Here is a 17,281-nt window from a genome sequence, read left to right as displayed (position 1 = left end):
AAAGAAATGCTTACCTTTCCCGTAAAAGCAGACCAGACTTTCAGCGTGTTGTCGTCGGATCCGCTGACGATGCGGTTTCCACAAAACTGTAGACAGGTGATGACGTGGTCATCATGCCCTTTCAACACCTGCGAAATGAGGAACATGAAAAAACAGAGCGGGGGAGACGAGTTATTGCAGTGTGAAAGATATCTTTTCATCTTTCCACAGGTTTAAGATAAAGAACAGAGAAAATAAACATCTAGATGGATGAGTGGGGTGGGGAAAAACAATAGACTCTTAAAAGCATCACAGTTCTCTTGTGAAATGTTCAGTATAGTTACACAAAACACCATCAACAGACATTTTTATGCCATAAAAATATTTTGTATAATGCATGAATATTTTGTTTTAGTTTAGTTTAAAGCATGTAATGACTGCAAATTTAAATGCAACTAAACTAAGGCTATTTGTGAAGATGCGATATGTGATAATGCATAGCACCTAATGCTGCCCAATTGGTTTAGTGGGCTGAGAGACTAAAATACAAAGCAATATATAGATACAGAATGCAGGTAGGGTTTAAAATAGAGGTGTACTTTATAGGGATACACAATCAGTCAAGTTTATTACTTGTATTGCGTCTGATCGGTGAGGCAGGTGAGTACTGTGTTCAAATACTGCTGCTACACCTAAACCAAAATGTCTACTTGACTTAATGTGTTAAATAGCCACTGTCCTCTTACTTTAGTTGTAGCACTTTACTTGATTCGTGTTATTGAAACAGGCAATGTATTATTCACTTAGGAATTATATATTAATTATAGAACAGTGACTATAAATTATAACATTGCCTACTACTGTACTGGAAATGTGACTTTCATAATGTATAATATGAATTCAAGTATTTATATTAAAATATTCTTATTACTTTTACTAGAATAGTAAAACTTGTCATTCTGATTGAAATTGTGAGATGCCTAAAGCTTCTCAACAGGGTTGCATAGTAATATTAGAATCATATTGGTATCTGCAGAAATTAAAAAATATCAGCATCGGCTGATATTTAAAAACTGATATGTGAAACTAATGTATTTATTGAACCACAGAAGAGCAGAACATTTAGGTGACAGACTAAAATATCAGCATTTTGTTCATTTTATATAGATACATATTACATTTCTTTGCAATGCTAGTGCAAGTGGATCTGGTCTCAATTTCCTTTTCATGTATCCCTAATTCTTGCACTATCCTGAAAAGTGGAGGGAGAAAAAGAGGAATAAAACAAAACCACAGACACAGATAAGGGATGCATGCAGGAGACAGCATGGGGTCTGAATACTGAAACGGTGTGTTGTGTTGAGGGTGGGAAAGCAGCGGTGGTGGAAATGTGCGTATCAGTGATCTGCTGATACAGCGAATGACGCAGCATCTTCAAAACACTGGGTACTGTAAAGATACGATTGCCATGGTTACGTAATTGAGCCCCAACCGTCTCAAACAGAAGAAGAAACACACCTGTTCAAACTTCATGGGGACAAAAACAGGAAAGCAATCTAAGCTCAGCTGTTTAAACTTTCAGAATTTTTAACAGTAACACGGGTGGAAGTACATCAGTACAGCTAAAAATAATATCCATCTAGAAGACTGAATTTAGTTTGTCTGTGTTTATAGATGTGTGTTATGCAGGTTGAAACTACACAATCAAGTCTGTAAGGGATCAATGAAGAACTCCACACTATTTGAGGTAAGTATGGGATTTAGACCTGACAATAATTGGTAGGGTAGAAGCTTTCAATATTTGTTATCTACTTTAGCCTCAGAGCTCTAGAGGTAAAAATCAAAGAAGCAAACTTCAGACACTAAACGTGTTTGGGCTGCTTGACTACATTTGGGGCAAGTTTGTGGGAATTTTTGTCAAAGTATTGCTTTCAAGCTGGTGCATTTTGTATGCTTTTTTTCAAAAATAACTCTCATTTAAATGTTTAAGATGTAAACAAAGTCAGTCAGAGCGGTTTGGTGCAGAATGCTCTGTTCTAGAGGAACTTGCCGAGTCAGAATGGTGTGAACAGTGTGTGAACCACTGTAAAGTGGAGATGAAAGAAAACAGACATCCACTCATGGTGGAGGCGTATATGCAGCGTGTTGTAAGGCAAAACAGTTCTCAAAGAAAACCATGTAGATATTGTGACCCCTGGTTCCTATCACCACCACTGTGAAGAAATCCGAGCATCTACAATGAACCACTTCACGTCAAACCACTCTGAATGACTGTTTATATCAACCACTGAAACATGCAAAAATTGTTGAGAAAGTGGTCTTTACAGATCCTTCTCTCTAAATAAATGCCCTAAATTTCCAGTTATCTGCTCACATGACTCTCTGTACTCAAGAGAACAGGAAAAATAGACAGAAAAGACAAATTGTGAAAGAATGCAAGTATAAGACTTAAGGAATGAGAGTGGGCCTAAAATCAAGCGCATGTAGATGTTGACCTTGGGCGATTTGAGGTCTCCTCTCCTCCAGTTGGTGTCTATTCTGTGCTGTCTGATGTAGGCACTCTTCCATGGACTGTGGCTGAATCCGGGCTTCACCACTTTCCTCTTCTTACCATGCAACGGCTCGTCGATACCTGAACAAACGGGGGGGGGGTGAACTTCATTTGATATTAGATCTACATCTAACATGCAATAACATGCAATGAAATAAAAACTTAAAATATTAAAAGCATGATTAATTTTTGTCTTAATTCTATTCCCATTAACTGAAAGAGGGGTAAAGATCAAAGTGGTTGTTCCATTACATTGAATTATTATAACATTCAATTTGAACTCATTATTAGGAACCTTATAATATACAACTGCATGCAAAAGTTTGGCCAACCAAAAAATTCCATGTTGCACTGATTTTCTAGGGAAAATCGGCCTCTGCAAAAGTTACGGCCTATTTTATATTTTATGTCTTATTTCTTCCAAAGTGTTGAGTGTGTTCTCTGTAGAGGCTGTGTCAACTTGCTTTTATAACATGGAATTCATTCACGGGTGCTTAAATTTTAACAACTGGACACAACCTCTCAGGCCATTTTCAACGGTAAAATAACTAACTAAATGTACTGAATTGTTTTGTGACCTCAGGAGACTTTCAGCACTAGAAATAGCACTTATTTGCTCTATTTGCAAAACCTATGTGGATTTGACAATAATAGTCTCTGTATTTGCTGCAGGACTCTGCAGAAATCTGGGCTCTGCTGCCCAGGATGGTAAATCGTGTTATGTAAGTAAAAGTAAAATCTTTGTCCATTACATTACACCACTGCATACTAACTAGAGCAGATCAGCAGTTCTCTTCATTACAAACACTGTAGCTATTTCAACTGCTCCAACTCTGCGATTTCAACTCATTACGCTAATTAAAATGGGTTTATTAATTACTGAATTATATGTGCTGGTATACAAAACACACTAAACTGCATTGTGTTAAATAACCTCTATTGTTTCCTGCCCTACCATATATCATGGTTTGAGTGGAATCATGTGTTAAATGCTTGTAAAGTATTTTTGCTAACAGGGATACCACACTGAAGCGACCTCACATCATTGATTCTTGCAGTTAGTTCATGTCAGCATGCAAACTTATTTTAAACGCCAGGGAACTCTTAACAGTAGCTGCAAATCACAAACAGCCAAATGCAGGGAATGCTGCATATAAACAGATTTATTTATGGATAAAGACATCTAACTCGCACTTAAAACGCAATCCATGTATTAACAGTACACTATTAAGAGGGTGTGGATTTCAGTATAGCATTATTTTTAAAAAATCAGTGCTTGAAAGTGAATGAAAGTGTAAAATTGTCTGCCTGATAAGCCCCTCACTCTCTCTCATCCGTCTTTCAACATCAATGATCAAAACTAGGCATGTAGGTGGGTCTTGGACACACCCACACAATCTAATGACTGGGTTTTTTTGATGAGTATAAATTCTATTTGTAATTTTTGCTGTTTATTTTGTTAGGCGGTTGAGGGGCTGACAAAATTCTACTAAGGAATCAGAGCTCTAAATAAAGAGCATTTTTAAGATATTAAAAAAAAAATCTGATCTTGACCAATGTGAGTACTACAAGTATTTTTAAGATATGCTACATAACTATGCGTTTTGAAACATAGCCAATATGTTAGAGAACTCTGCCCTATGGCTAGGGGTAGTTATTTCCTTAAACTGGGCAGTCAGTCGAAGGTTACGTGCTGTCTGGAGCACTACGATTGGCCCACCTTCTTCTCTGCACTTTTCTCTCCAGAGGAGGTTATCTTCTGCAAGGATGCGCCAGTATCGACACGTTTGTGCAGCCTGGAGCAAATCCTTCGGCTCCAGAAACGACAACACGTACAAGGCCAACTGAGAGAGAAAGAGAGAAAGAGAAAGAGAGAGAGAGAGAGAGAGAGAGAGAGAGAGAGAGAGAGAGAGAGAGAGAGGATTCATTCTTCATTTGTTGACAGTAACAATCCTATGCTTTAGGCCATTTCACAGAAATACCTTTCACATTAAACTGATCATCTGATTATAATGCCCTCCCCACACCTTTTCTCTGTACATAATTATGTATGTAAACACGCCGGCGGAGACGAGACTTATGCATGCCTGTGCAATCCCATAATTCCTCGCGGTTATGCAATCATTTTCCACACCTGGCTAAACCCACAGAAAGTACAAGATGTATTAAGTGCTGCAGAACAGCCTAAAGCAGTCCTGTATGCATGTTTGTACATTTTCACTGCAAAAAAAATTCCAGACTAGTTTTCTCTGACGTTCTTATTAAAATGGAATATATTATTACATATATACTTATTTACATAACACACCCATACATATGTATATCTTGTCGAAATACAATAGGTTCTCTTTCTCTCTCTCTCTATAATGACCAATGAAAAGGGTACTAAAAAAACCCTTTGAAGATACAAGGTAACAGCAGTGTTATTTATAACATAACACATATACATACATATAATTCATACAGTGGGGAAAAAAAGGATTTAGTCAGTCACCAATTGTGCAAGTTCTCCCACTTAAAAAAGATGAGAGAGGCCTGTAATTGACATCATAGGTAGACCTCAACTATGAGAGACAAAATGAGGAAAAAAAAATTCAGAAAATCACATTGTGAGAATTTATTTGCAAATAATGGTGGAAAATAAGTATTTGGTCACCTAGAAACAAGCAAGATTTCTGGCTGTCACAGACCTGTAACTTCTTCTTTAAGAGGCTCCTCTGTCCTCCACTCATTACCTGTATTAATGGCACCTGTTTGACCTCATCTGTATAAATGACACCTGCCCACAACCTCAAACAGTCACACTCCAAACTCCACTATGGTGAAGACTAAAGAGCTGTCGAAGGACACCAGAAACAAGATTGTAGACCTGCACCAGGCTGGGAAGCCGAATCTGCAATTGGCAAGCAGCTTGGTGTCAAGAAATCTACGGTGGGAGCAATAATCAGAAAATGTAAGCCCTACAAGACCACTGCTAATCTCCCTCGATCAAGGGCTCAACGCAAGAATCTCAGCCCGTGGGGTCAAAATGATGAGCAGAAATCCCAGAACCACACGGGGGGACCTAGTGAATGACCTGCAGAAAGCTGGGACCAACGTTACAAAGGCTACTCTCAGTAACACACTACGCCGCCAGGGACTCAGATCTTGCAGTGCCAGACGTGTCCCCCTGCTTAAGCCAGTACATATCCGGGCGCGTCTGAAGTTTGCTAGAGAGCATTTGGATGTTCCGGAAGAGTATTGGGAGAATGTCATATGGTCAGATGAAACCAAAGTAGAACTGTTTGGTACAAACACAACTCGTCATGTTTGGAGGAGAGTGAATGCTGAGTTGCATCCAAAGAACACCATACCAACTGTGAAGCATGGGGGTGGTAACATCGTGCTTTGGGGCTGTTTCTCTGCAAAAGGACCAGGACGCCTTTTCCGTGTACATGAAAGAATGAATGGGGCCATGTATTGTGAGATTTTGAGTGCAAACCTCCTTCCATCAGCAATGGCACTGAAGATGAAACGTGGCTGGGTCTTTCAGCATGACAATGATCCCCAGCACACTGCCAGGGCAACAAAGGAGTGGCTTCGTAAGAAGCATTTCAAGGTCTTGGAGTGGCCTAGCCAGTCTCCAGATCTCAACCCCATAGAAAACCTTTGGAGGGATTGAAAGTCTGTGTTGCCCGCCGACAGCCCCAAAACATCACTACTCTAGAGGAGATCTGCATGGAGGAATGGGCCAACATACCAGCAACGGTCACAATTGGTGACTGACTAAATACTTTTTTTCCCCCGACTGTATAAGGTGCCCTGGTGCTGACAAAATATAAAACCAAATGCAAGTGCGTACACACCTCTTTGGGCAGCAGGGAGATGAAATCTCGCTGGAATTGCGGTTCGATCACCTGCATCATGTGCTTCACCTGCGTGGGCTCACAGCTGTCAATCAACTCGTCCAACGCCAGTAGTTTCTCCGGCCCACTCCAGCTCTGCACAAACACACAGATTAGTCAGTGAAATGTATATAAACGCAAATCAAAAACGCAACCTAATATGAAGGTGCGCATTTGTCAGATTTTTCCATTTATAAAGGTCTGTATCGCTCTGTCAGCATTAATTAGTAAGACATGTTTGTTTTAATTGCTGGATATGCATTTAGGAACCTTTAAAAAGCTCTACAATCCTCAAGTGCACTCATTAACAGCAGAGTCCTTTTATTCAAACCATGACCAATTATGTTTGTCAGTTAGCAGACCATCAGACAGACACTGACCTAAGGGATCAACCATTTGTTCAAAAATCTTATCACAATATTTGTCCATATCATTTGACATCAACAATAATCAATAATGATTTCACTCTGCTCTGAATGCAACATATTTATAAATAAAAAAAAACAGCCTACAGTAGTTTAGCTCCATACATTCACAACAAATTTATAAAAAATGTTCTGAGTCCTGCTAATATCATGAGGCACAGCCAACCAAAACAGAGTTCATCTACACACATTGGTCTTAAAGGAACAGTAACAGAAACAGCCGGTTTAATTCTAAGAGATAAGGAGAAGCAGAAAAATAATAAATGGTACATAAACCTCCACAACTGTTATAAATTGACCTCAGGGAAAAAGAATGAAAGAAAAGAAAGGTAAGATATGCGACCTTTAAGCCACATAAATGTTCAAAGTAGATTTCAGAAGGAAAAAAAAATGTTAGAACATAGGCCCATAAAAATCTAATGGCTTTGATGTCCAATACCTGATGTTTATATGCTGCACATATAAAAATGAAATAAAGTAGTAAATAAAAGATACTGCTGCTCAAAATACTCATCAACCTCATTTCAACACCAAGCTCGCATTAATATGTGCACTCATAATCGAATCTCTTAAATAATGCAGTATTGTCCATTATTCCATTTCAAACTGCACCAACACCGCCTGTCAGTAACTGACCCTCATGAAATTCAGATTAGGATCTGTCTGCAGGACCACACCTGCTTTTTAACAGCTCTATCAGGACTCAGGAAAATGGAGAGAGGGACCTACACTCGATAGTTTAAATTGGCCTGAAAGAATGTGAAGAGCGTGATTGAGATTCTTCATCATGTAACTGATTTAAGGCCATGGCCTTGAGGCGGCTGAAGGACACTGTGGTTTCAAACTGTACAAACAGACGATTTTTAATGGCTGGTCTAATGAGGAGAACATATACCACTGAGAACTGAGAACATGAATTGTGGTAGTTGTGAAATGTTCAACAGCAATGATTCATGTTTATAAAAATCAATTAAGCTACATTTAAAAAGACCTAAAAAGATCCGATGCATGCATAGGGCTGAGCTATTGTGATGAAATTCAAGCAATATTTCCAAAAATATGTGTATCAGGTGATATACAGTCGAGTTAATAAGCTTGCATTAATTAAGTTAATAACTGAGCAATAATAAAGCTAAATGAGCTTTATTATTTAATTTAGTACTAAAGGTAATAGGTTAGCATTACTAAAAGGAACAACTTGGCATTAATAAAGTTCATTTGTTGGTATCAATAAAATGAATACTATATCACAAATAGTGGATTCAAAATGGACTGTTTTTGCATCTTTGTTTCTATGAAAGGTCTGTATGGACTGGAATGAAAATGAAACACCAGATCAACTCTAATTTAAAAATTTCCAATGTTACTGGCCCTTAAATAAATAAATAAAATGGTACAAGCTGTTTTAGTTTGAAAAGAGGGGGAGGAGTAAATAAACAAGCAGGCTACACAGGATTGTTGTGGAATATTGATTCCTGTCTGGGCTGCTGACTAATGACTCATGTCGATGCCATTTGATGTCGCCTGCAGGCAAACGACTAGCAGCTATTTCAGCAACACTTGCGGCTTCAGCGGATTAGTTTAGCAAACAGGAAGTCAGGTCTTTCTCCTTTACAAGGAGATAATGGCACGAAAGGATGAGCGGGAAATAAGGACTGGGTGATGGACAGTTTCAGGACATGAAATAGATTTCGGTATTTCTGAAGTATCACAATAAAAAAAAAGGCTGAAAACGGCCTACAGCTGAACACCAAAGCAACAATTCATCACATTCGACTGGATTTTAGAGAGAGAAAGTGAAAAGGGGCAACAGAGGGGGGTGGGCGATTCAGCAAAAATAAAACATCACGATACCTGAAGACACAAAACTTTGTTTTTGTTGGAACAGGTTATAAACGAAAAAAGAAAAACCAAAATGAATAAAATAAGATGTCAGAATGGGCAGCCATCCAATCAGCTACAGGCTAATATGAATTTTACACACTTGCACAGTGGCTGCTGTTTACAGGCTCTATATGAGGCCTAAATAGGTCTGCATTATGATCCATACCATTATTCAGCATATCTTAAAGCCACATTTCTCCTCATCCTATCTGGTTATGCAGGTGCATGCTATTCCACGCTAGGCTGGCTACGCTTACACCGAGAGCACTAAACAAGCCCGCAATTACTCACAACATAGAGCAAACAGCGGTCAGATGGAGCTGCACGATCTGGCTGAGTCAGCAGGGGGTTAGGTTTTCTGATTAGAGAGAAGGACACTCTGCTAGAGGTGGATGGAAAAAAATAAGAAAAGACTCTGAAAAGACACTTTTAGAATGACAAGTGCAGCGCTGCAAGCTTGTACTTATGGGGGCTGCTTAAACGCCAGCCTGGAGGGCAGTGCTTTCAGACTGTGAAACCTCCTTCTCTGATGTAGAATAAGAGCATAACCAGTAAAGGTGTACAATATGTTATGTCATGATAAATGATGGCAATATATACATATATATATATATAAAATTATTATTTAAGCAATTTTCAAAGAGGATAACAGGCAGTAGCAGTGTAGCAATATATAGTCATCACGATAGTTTCCGGGCGGTGGACACATTTTCAAAATTACAGGATAACTGGAAGTACTACAGTAGCTTAATAATGCCATGAACATAAATTACCTCTGAAATACGCTTTTGTTAAAATTGACTCATTCGCAGAAGTAAAATAAGGGAAAAATGGGTAATTACGTAGTGATATAAATTTTACTGCTAAAATGACGTCATGATATACACTTCTTTACAAAGGGTAAACTATTCTTCAGGTGTAAAATAAGAGGATAATTAGCAGTAGTGATTATATATATATATATATATATATATATATATATATATATATATATATATATATATATATATATATATGCACTGATATTTGATGGTATTTGATATTTGATGATGGTAAATTTAGAGCAATTTTAAAATGTGCCACTATTGCTGTACTGCAGAAATGCTGAACATTGTGATGCATATTGTGTATTGTGAAAATGTCTTCCAGAATTGTGATAACTTTGCCATATGGTCTACCCTTCATTTCACCTCTATCACAGTGGAAGCAGTTTGAGGAGTTGAATTTACAGAAGTGGTTCCTCTGCATGAAGATACAGCACCGACACCCTGGTACACTTCCACAGGCTAATATATGGGGAAGCTTGCTAAACCTTTAAACAAAGCAAGCTGACACACTGAAAGTGGCGATTCAACTGATCTTGGAATATTAAGATATATTTTTTTTGTTCATGTATTAAATAATATATGTACTCATTCTTGGTCAAAATAAAAGTCTATTTTTGAACTGAGTGTATAAGTGTTTTATTATCTATATTCCACTACTGTAAGTATCTTATCCCTAGATACTAGTTTTCTAAAGAATAGTAAATTAATCAAAATTACAGGATTTCACCTGCAACTTGGACTGCTTACCTGGAAGGTCCGGAGCCACTCCTGCAGGCCGGTGGGAGGCTGTATGGAGGTGATGCGGCGTCTTTGCTGACCCTGACCATTAGCCGCCCGCAGGTCGCCAAACGTAGTAGGGGTGGATGGGTACGGGACCAAACCCGTCGGACTGAAAACAAAGAGAGAAATGGATGAATGGGTGACAAAGATTGATATTATTTAGCGGATAATACCAGCTGATACTGAGGTCTGTCGGCTTTAGTAATATCTATCGCTATATCGCAGCTCCCTACTGAAACATTCCACTTACGCTTCTCTCTAAAGGCGTTAGAGCGAAAGTCAGATGTAAGAACTTTTCTTTTCAAAAGACACAACTTGTTGAAGAAAAATGCATTTTCTTCTATCCAACAAACGAAAATACACCAAATTGTCAATGTGTCTGTTGCGACATAAACAGAAAATTACAGCGATCATCTTAAATGACTGGGATTAGGTCAAACTGCAATACAGGTGTGTAGCTGTAACAAGACCAATTAACGACTTATCATAACAGACACCGCTGCTGTGAGGAAAATCATGGGTTTTGGGGGATTTAACAACAAATTTGATAAACATTATGAAAAATAAGAGTTAACGAACAGATATTACAAAAAACTGCTAAAATACTCTAGCATGCTCCACCTTCTGTGCTACATTTACATTATGTTTATTTGACTTTTGCCTATTTGAAATTGATTCAGCTAGAATTCTTAGCTCATTAAAATGGGTAGAGCCACAATGCTCATATCATTTGAGCCTGTGTGACTGTATGATAAGAAACAGTTATTGAGATGCTAATATTCATCCAAAAGCATCATATTATGAATCATCTAAATTGTTTTTCCCCAAAGCAAAGTCAGATTTTCAAACAAAAACTATTACTCATTTGGCCCCCAGAACTCTCACTGGCAAAAAACTAAAACTCCATTAGCCAGGCGGGCCTCGGGGAGGCTGCCTCCGAAATCCCAGTAGGCACTGTTAGGGAGAATGTAATAAATATTGTTTCAAAGGCAGAAGGCAGAGGAATCATTAATGGATTGAACTGAAGGAATGAAGGTGGTGTAGAAAGGGGGGGGGGCTGCTGTGGAACCCCTATTTAATTACAACTGAGTTCAGCCTCCAAAGTTACAGTAGGTGAAGCTGAGAGGAACAGCTGAGTTACAAAACAAAATCTAGCTAAAAACAGACCCTTATATACTATCTACTATCAATGACCCATGGCAAAGACACTGCTGATGATAATGTACCTATGGCTATCGTGGCATCACTGACTCAAACTACAGATATGCATTGGGACTCCCTTTGATATTTAAGTATTCATAACAATTAGTGAACAGATATTTGGTTATCAAAATTTTGCAGTAATACAACTGGAAATGTTATATTATTCAAAAACAACTGAGGGACAGTGCTAAGGTTTTGTGTTGGATGAGTATTGAAGGCTGCCTCTTAGGAAGACTCTTAAGCTAACACTACAGCTAACATGTACAACATGGGACAGAGTTAGGCTAGTCACTGAAAAAGCCACACTAGCACTGCTTTCACTGCTTTTTCAGTCCCTCACCCGTAAGATTTCATCCTGCTTCCACAGAAAACCTACACCGTTTGTGCCGCTCCCACCTGCAACCTGCAAAACAATGTTTTGTCCCGCTCCTGCTTGCAGACCCAAATAGCTGTGTCAAGTGGAAGTCAAATTAAACTGACTGCCACATGTCAGATCTAACTTTATTTAGCTTTATTGACGTGTATTTGCCTTTGTCAAGAGCAGTTTCCACAGCTGTGGCCTTCTAACAGTCTGTAGCCTACTCTGTTTCTGTAGCCCAAGTGAATGCAACTCGTGTCCTGTTCACATGATTGGTAGCTTCACAACTACTCACAATGAAAACTACTTATTTTGCTGTTAAAACTTACTTATCTCTTTTAATTACTAAGCATGTTATTTAGGCTATTTACCAATTGCACCTGCTCCCATGTGTGACACTGAAATCCTGCATTTCCACTCTGTTTACATCTTAATGACTGTGTAACTTATGTCTCATTCTTACATCAGCTTATTTACTTGAATGGCTTTCCATGTTCAGAGCGAGTTTTTACCTTGGACAGGGCTTTTTGCCTGAAGGGAAAGGTCGAACCTCGGAGCCATGGTCCAACTTCCTCTTCATCTGCAACACAAAAGAACGCAGCAGAGAGAGACAATGGTTAATTTAGGTTTTATAAACTGCAAAACAACAACAAGGCAAAAACAGTCCAACAGCAGCATGTGAGTGTTCCCAGTCATTACCGGCATCAGTAATAATAGGGTAAGGAACCTGCCTTGGAGCCATCTGAAACAAATGAGAGACCTTCCATGTTTCTAAAGCATTTCTGAAAAATTCTTTAGTTTGCTGAAAATGCTTAAGTGATTCAGGCTGTTGATGATTAGTCACTACACTCCACCTTCTAATAGTAAAAGTAATTTATATCTTATCTTTAGCAGCCAGAAGCATTCTTCTTACTTTTTAGAAAAGAAAATGCACCTGGCAACCAAGAGGATAGAACATTTCTGAGACAGCTCTCTGCTCACCTTAGAGACGTTTTACAGAGACCTGATGAAGCTAAAATAACAAAACTAAACTGTCATCTTCACATTACAGCCCCAGGGCAGGACCACTGATGTTTTTAGTAAACTCTGAGCGACTGCTGAGCCGCTTTTGGAGATTTTTCTGATCTTCCTACTGAGACAGTAAAGGCAACACTGCATGCTGCGCACCATCACCTAACACAAAAAACCTCCACAATACATTGAATTAATTCTAATAAAACACCAATTTTCTCCAAAGCACATTCTCCAATAAATACCAACACTCACCAAATGCAACCCCTTTCCACCAAAACACAAACATTCTCTATTAGTGTCACTGTTTTTAACCAAAACTTTCTCCTCCCAAATTCCATCACTCTTGCCCAAATGCTAACACTCTCCCCAAAAACACCTACATTCACCACCACACAACACCGTTTATCGCAGCTTTCCCAGCTTTCTCCACCAAACACATTCTCAATTAAATCACCACCACACTCCATTACATTCTTCATCCAAACACTGCCGAACAACCAATACTCTCCATCAAAATGACATTCCCCACCAAAACACCAATATTCATCCTCAAAACAGCAACTCTGTCCACCAAACACAAACATTCACCAATAAAACATTAATGTTTTCCAACAAGGTCCAACATACTCTGTCATTCTGCACCTAAACACTGCCATTCACGCAAAAAATACTCCTGAGAAAGCACTAAGCCAAATGAACCAGTGTGAATGAGGACACTGAATAAGAACAGGTAAGGCACACAACCCAGTGTTTGCTATTGTTGGTGTTTACTAGGGAATGTTGAGTCAGTGTACTCTTGGCACTGTACCCTTCTCTCTTTCTCAATCAGATTTACAGCAAAAAGAGGAGCTACAACTATAAGAAGGATGAATTACACCTTAAGAAGTTCTGAAAGGTAGGTCTGTCAGGTTGGTAAATCTTTAAAGGCTGGTTGTGTGTAGAAATACTGACAAGTACTGCAACATGCAAACGAGCCTATGCTAACCAGTCAAAGTGTCCCTGATGTGAGCATCCTGACCAATCAAAGGTCCAGATGAGTTTCTGTGGGCGTTTTGATAAAGTGATTTACTCATGAAATCCAACAAACATAAAATTAATTTTAAAAAAGCAAATGATTCAAAATGTGCCTTTAGCATATTTTGTAAGATAAGCAATTAAGTATAAAAATATGTATGACAACAAAATAATTTGCTTAATTTGCTTAAAACGTGCAGCTCTTTAATTTTCCTAGGAGGTCACTTGATCTGTAATTGCAGCCCATAATAAGTTGCTTATCAAGGCAACACATAACTAAAAACGTGATTTATCGCGCAGCCCCACAGGAAATACAGTCTGAAAGAATGGGTAAAGGGCATGAAAAGCAGCAGCTGCTATGTTGGCATGAGATGGAGAAGGTTGATTTATATCAGCTTCAGGAGAAAAATAGAGCGACCCTATTCTTTACTGGCCTCTTTCTTCACCACCCTATCACACCGCTCCCCCCACACACATGAACAGACACACAGGCGGGTCGAGATGCCCCTCTTTGTGGTGAATAGTTGGTGCCCGGCTACCAAGCATCTAGCCCGAAAAGAAGAAAAAAAAAAAACAAAGGTTCAGTGTGTCCTTGCACAACTAGATCCTACAGCACATTTGAATAAAACTATTTTTAGGGGGTTTGTACAGTGTTTAAAATGGATCTGTGCTTTCGGCGAATTAGAAGCAGCTTTTTTCAGGAACAGTGCAGGAACAGGCGCTCACAATAGGACCTCTTTGTGCATTGTATGCTGGGTTTTAAAGTCGCAAAGGATGTTTAGAGGAATATTGTTAAATGAGAGTGAGTAATGCTCTCGCAAACAGGCGATGTTTCCATCAACGTTTTTCATTAGTAATTAGTCAAATGAGAACACTAGACAATGGGGCTGCACAAAATATCGTCCGTTAGTCATTTTCACAATATTTTCCAAAACCACTATCGCAGAAGTTTTAATAATAAACCCCTAACCAATTAATTTGTATTATTAATAATAATAATACAATATTATTATTAATATTTCTCTTTCCAGAGTTAAGTATCAGCTAATATGCTAACTCCAGGGTAGTGTGTTCTCCATCAGCTAATATACTAACCCTGAGATAACACTAGCCACGAGCTAATATGTTTACCCAAAGCTTACAAGCTAGCCATAAACTAGTATGTTAACTCACTGGCCATGAACTAATAAGGAAACCCCAAGCTAACAGGATAGCCACATGTTAATATGTTAAGCATGAGCTAATGAACTAATTATGATCAACAATTTTAAGACAATCTAACTTGCTAGCCAGGAGCTTAAATGTTAACCTCAATACGATGGACTAACCAAGAGCTGATCTTAAGCTACAAGATGATATATTAACCCTAATGTACAAGTTACAAATTTAAAACATATTAGCTAAACATATTAACCAGTGCACTATCCACGACATAATGTGTTAATGCTGTAGTGAAGAGGTAAAATGTTAACCACAAGCAAATGCTCTAGCCATGAGATAAGAGGTTAAAAACAAGCTAACTCGCTAGCCAGGCACGGATATGTTAAGCACAAAGTAACTAGGCTAAAGTAAATAGGCTAACATGCAATACATAATAGAACATGAAGTTAAGATACAATGATGCAATATAATGAGTTTCCCTGTATCACTCTGAATCTATATGATGTGCTCCGTCATATGATATTAAGATACGATATATGTTACACAATTAGTGTCAATATAATTGCAATGTTAGCATTTTATTTTAGCGTGAAGCTCTGTTAGACAATATGTTTTCAGACACAGAAGGACAAGCCGAAACTGTGATGAGGTATAATTTTCTGTGATGAGACTCGAGCTGACAAGCTAAGTATGCAATACAGCCATCAAAACAGCAGTGCTCTCAGATTTAATTCCTTCATTTCCATCTGTCTGCCGAAACCAGCAGACCACTGAGATGAAGGTTATTTACGTATGATGCAGAGCCTGGGGTTCTTATTAAGGGACCCCATGCTGTGAAGGCCACAAGAAGAGAAGCAGAGTGAATCATCCGAGAACAAACCAAGCTACAGTTTGAAAAATAAAGGTACCTAAACGGTTCTTTGCTTTAACACACTGAAAAGGCCTTCGTACACAATATGTGGCAATTCTTTAGCTTCTGCAATGTCAACACAAATCCACTAAATGGTTCCTTTTAAGACACATCTTTTGTTTAGTACACAAATCAATATCACATTTTTTTTAAAACTCAATCAAAAAGTAACACTGAGGACCAATGACATATATATTTGGATGTTTGAGTGTTGATTGGAATGCATGGATGTTGACCAGTGAGGACTGAAATAAACAGAATAATTTCTGCAGTAACCAAACCTCAGCAGAGGAGAGCTCTCAAAAATCTGTTTTCAATCCATCTGAAAAATGTGTGCAGCTTCAATCCCCTTTCAGAACATTCTTTTATTTCTCCAAATGTGAGGAAGTGGTTTTGTTTAATACGATGGCTCTGAAAACCAAATCCACAGTTGTTCTCCAAGCGGTGATCTCAGAGGAAAGGCACTTCAGGAAGGGTAAGGTTGGGTGTGTATATATATAATTGAGATTAGATAGTCAAAGGGTGGCATGTTGGATCAAGAGGGCGTGAATGTGTGAGTCTCACAACTGCTGAAAATGCACAGTGCAAATGCAAAAGGCTACAGAGTCAAATCCACTTCACTTAGAGCTCATCATAAAAGACTATGTACTCTTATGTATTCATAAAGGAATACTACTCATTAATAGGTAACTAATGGTCTAATGCATCCATCCACTCTCAAAAGCTAAAAAATCAGAGCACAGGTGTCAAAAATCACACAAGGATTGAATGATTTAATCATTTTTATAATGAAACTGCATCTGGTAGAGCACTTTTTCAAAGTGCATTTTCAAATCACAAGAAATTTAATATTTAGCGCTTTTCCACTACATGGTACCAGTTCAACTCACTTTTTTTTGGTTTTCCACTAGCCAAATCTGGTACCTGGTACCTTCATACTATTTTTTAATACCACCTCTGTCGAGGTTCCAAGTGAGCCGAGCCATTACCAAAAGGTGACGCAAAACCGGTACAGACTACTAACTGGTCTGAGAGAACTGCTAAACACATATGCTAACACTAGCGACCAGGTTGGTGTACCTGCTTGTGTCGCCTTTGAACAACCAGAACCATCTCGTTGTCTGAACTTTGGTGTAGTATTTCCCAAACTCTCCTCAGTTTTTTTAAGAAGTACTTTTTCTTGCCGCCATGAGCCTCTTCTGTACAAAAATTCTCCTTCACATCTCTGCAGTTTCATGCAGCGTCGCTATGATGACCAGCTACATTGAGGGGGCAGTACATCTGTAGTGGA

General features: G+C 38.6%; 1 protein-coding gene across 3 annotated transcripts in view; it reads right to left on the bottom strand.

Moving 5' to 3' along the window:
• The window catches only part of fbxw7 (F-box and WD repeat domain containing 7), a 208,714-nt gene that overhangs the window by 21,224 nt on the left and 170,209 nt on the right, over positions 1-17,281 (bottom strand). For all 3 annotated transcript variants that reach the window (XM_037532579.1, XM_017713536.2, XM_017713537.2), the window contains 6 exons: positions 12,404-12,471; positions 10,298-10,439; positions 6,376-6,510; positions 4,251-4,374; positions 2,475-2,611; positions 15-128 (listed from right to left, as the gene is read on the bottom strand). In XM_037532579.1, the coding sequence (XP_037388476.1) occupies positions 15-128; positions 2,475-2,611; positions 4,251-4,374; positions 6,376-6,510; positions 10,298-10,439; positions 12,404-12,471 (720 nt within the window). The remainder of the gene's footprint in view (positions 1-14; positions 129-2,474; positions 2,612-4,250; positions 4,375-6,375; positions 6,511-10,297; positions 10,440-12,403; positions 12,472-17,281) is intronic.

This window comes from Pygocentrus nattereri, chromosome 22 (genome assembly GCF_015220715.1).
Source record: "Pygocentrus nattereri isolate fPygNat1 chromosome 22, fPygNat1.pri, whole genome shotgun sequence".
Taxonomy (NCBI): domain Eukaryota; kingdom Metazoa; phylum Chordata; class Actinopteri; order Characiformes; family Serrasalmidae; genus Pygocentrus; species Pygocentrus nattereri.
This window is presented reverse-complemented; position numbering and strand designations above follow the sequence as displayed.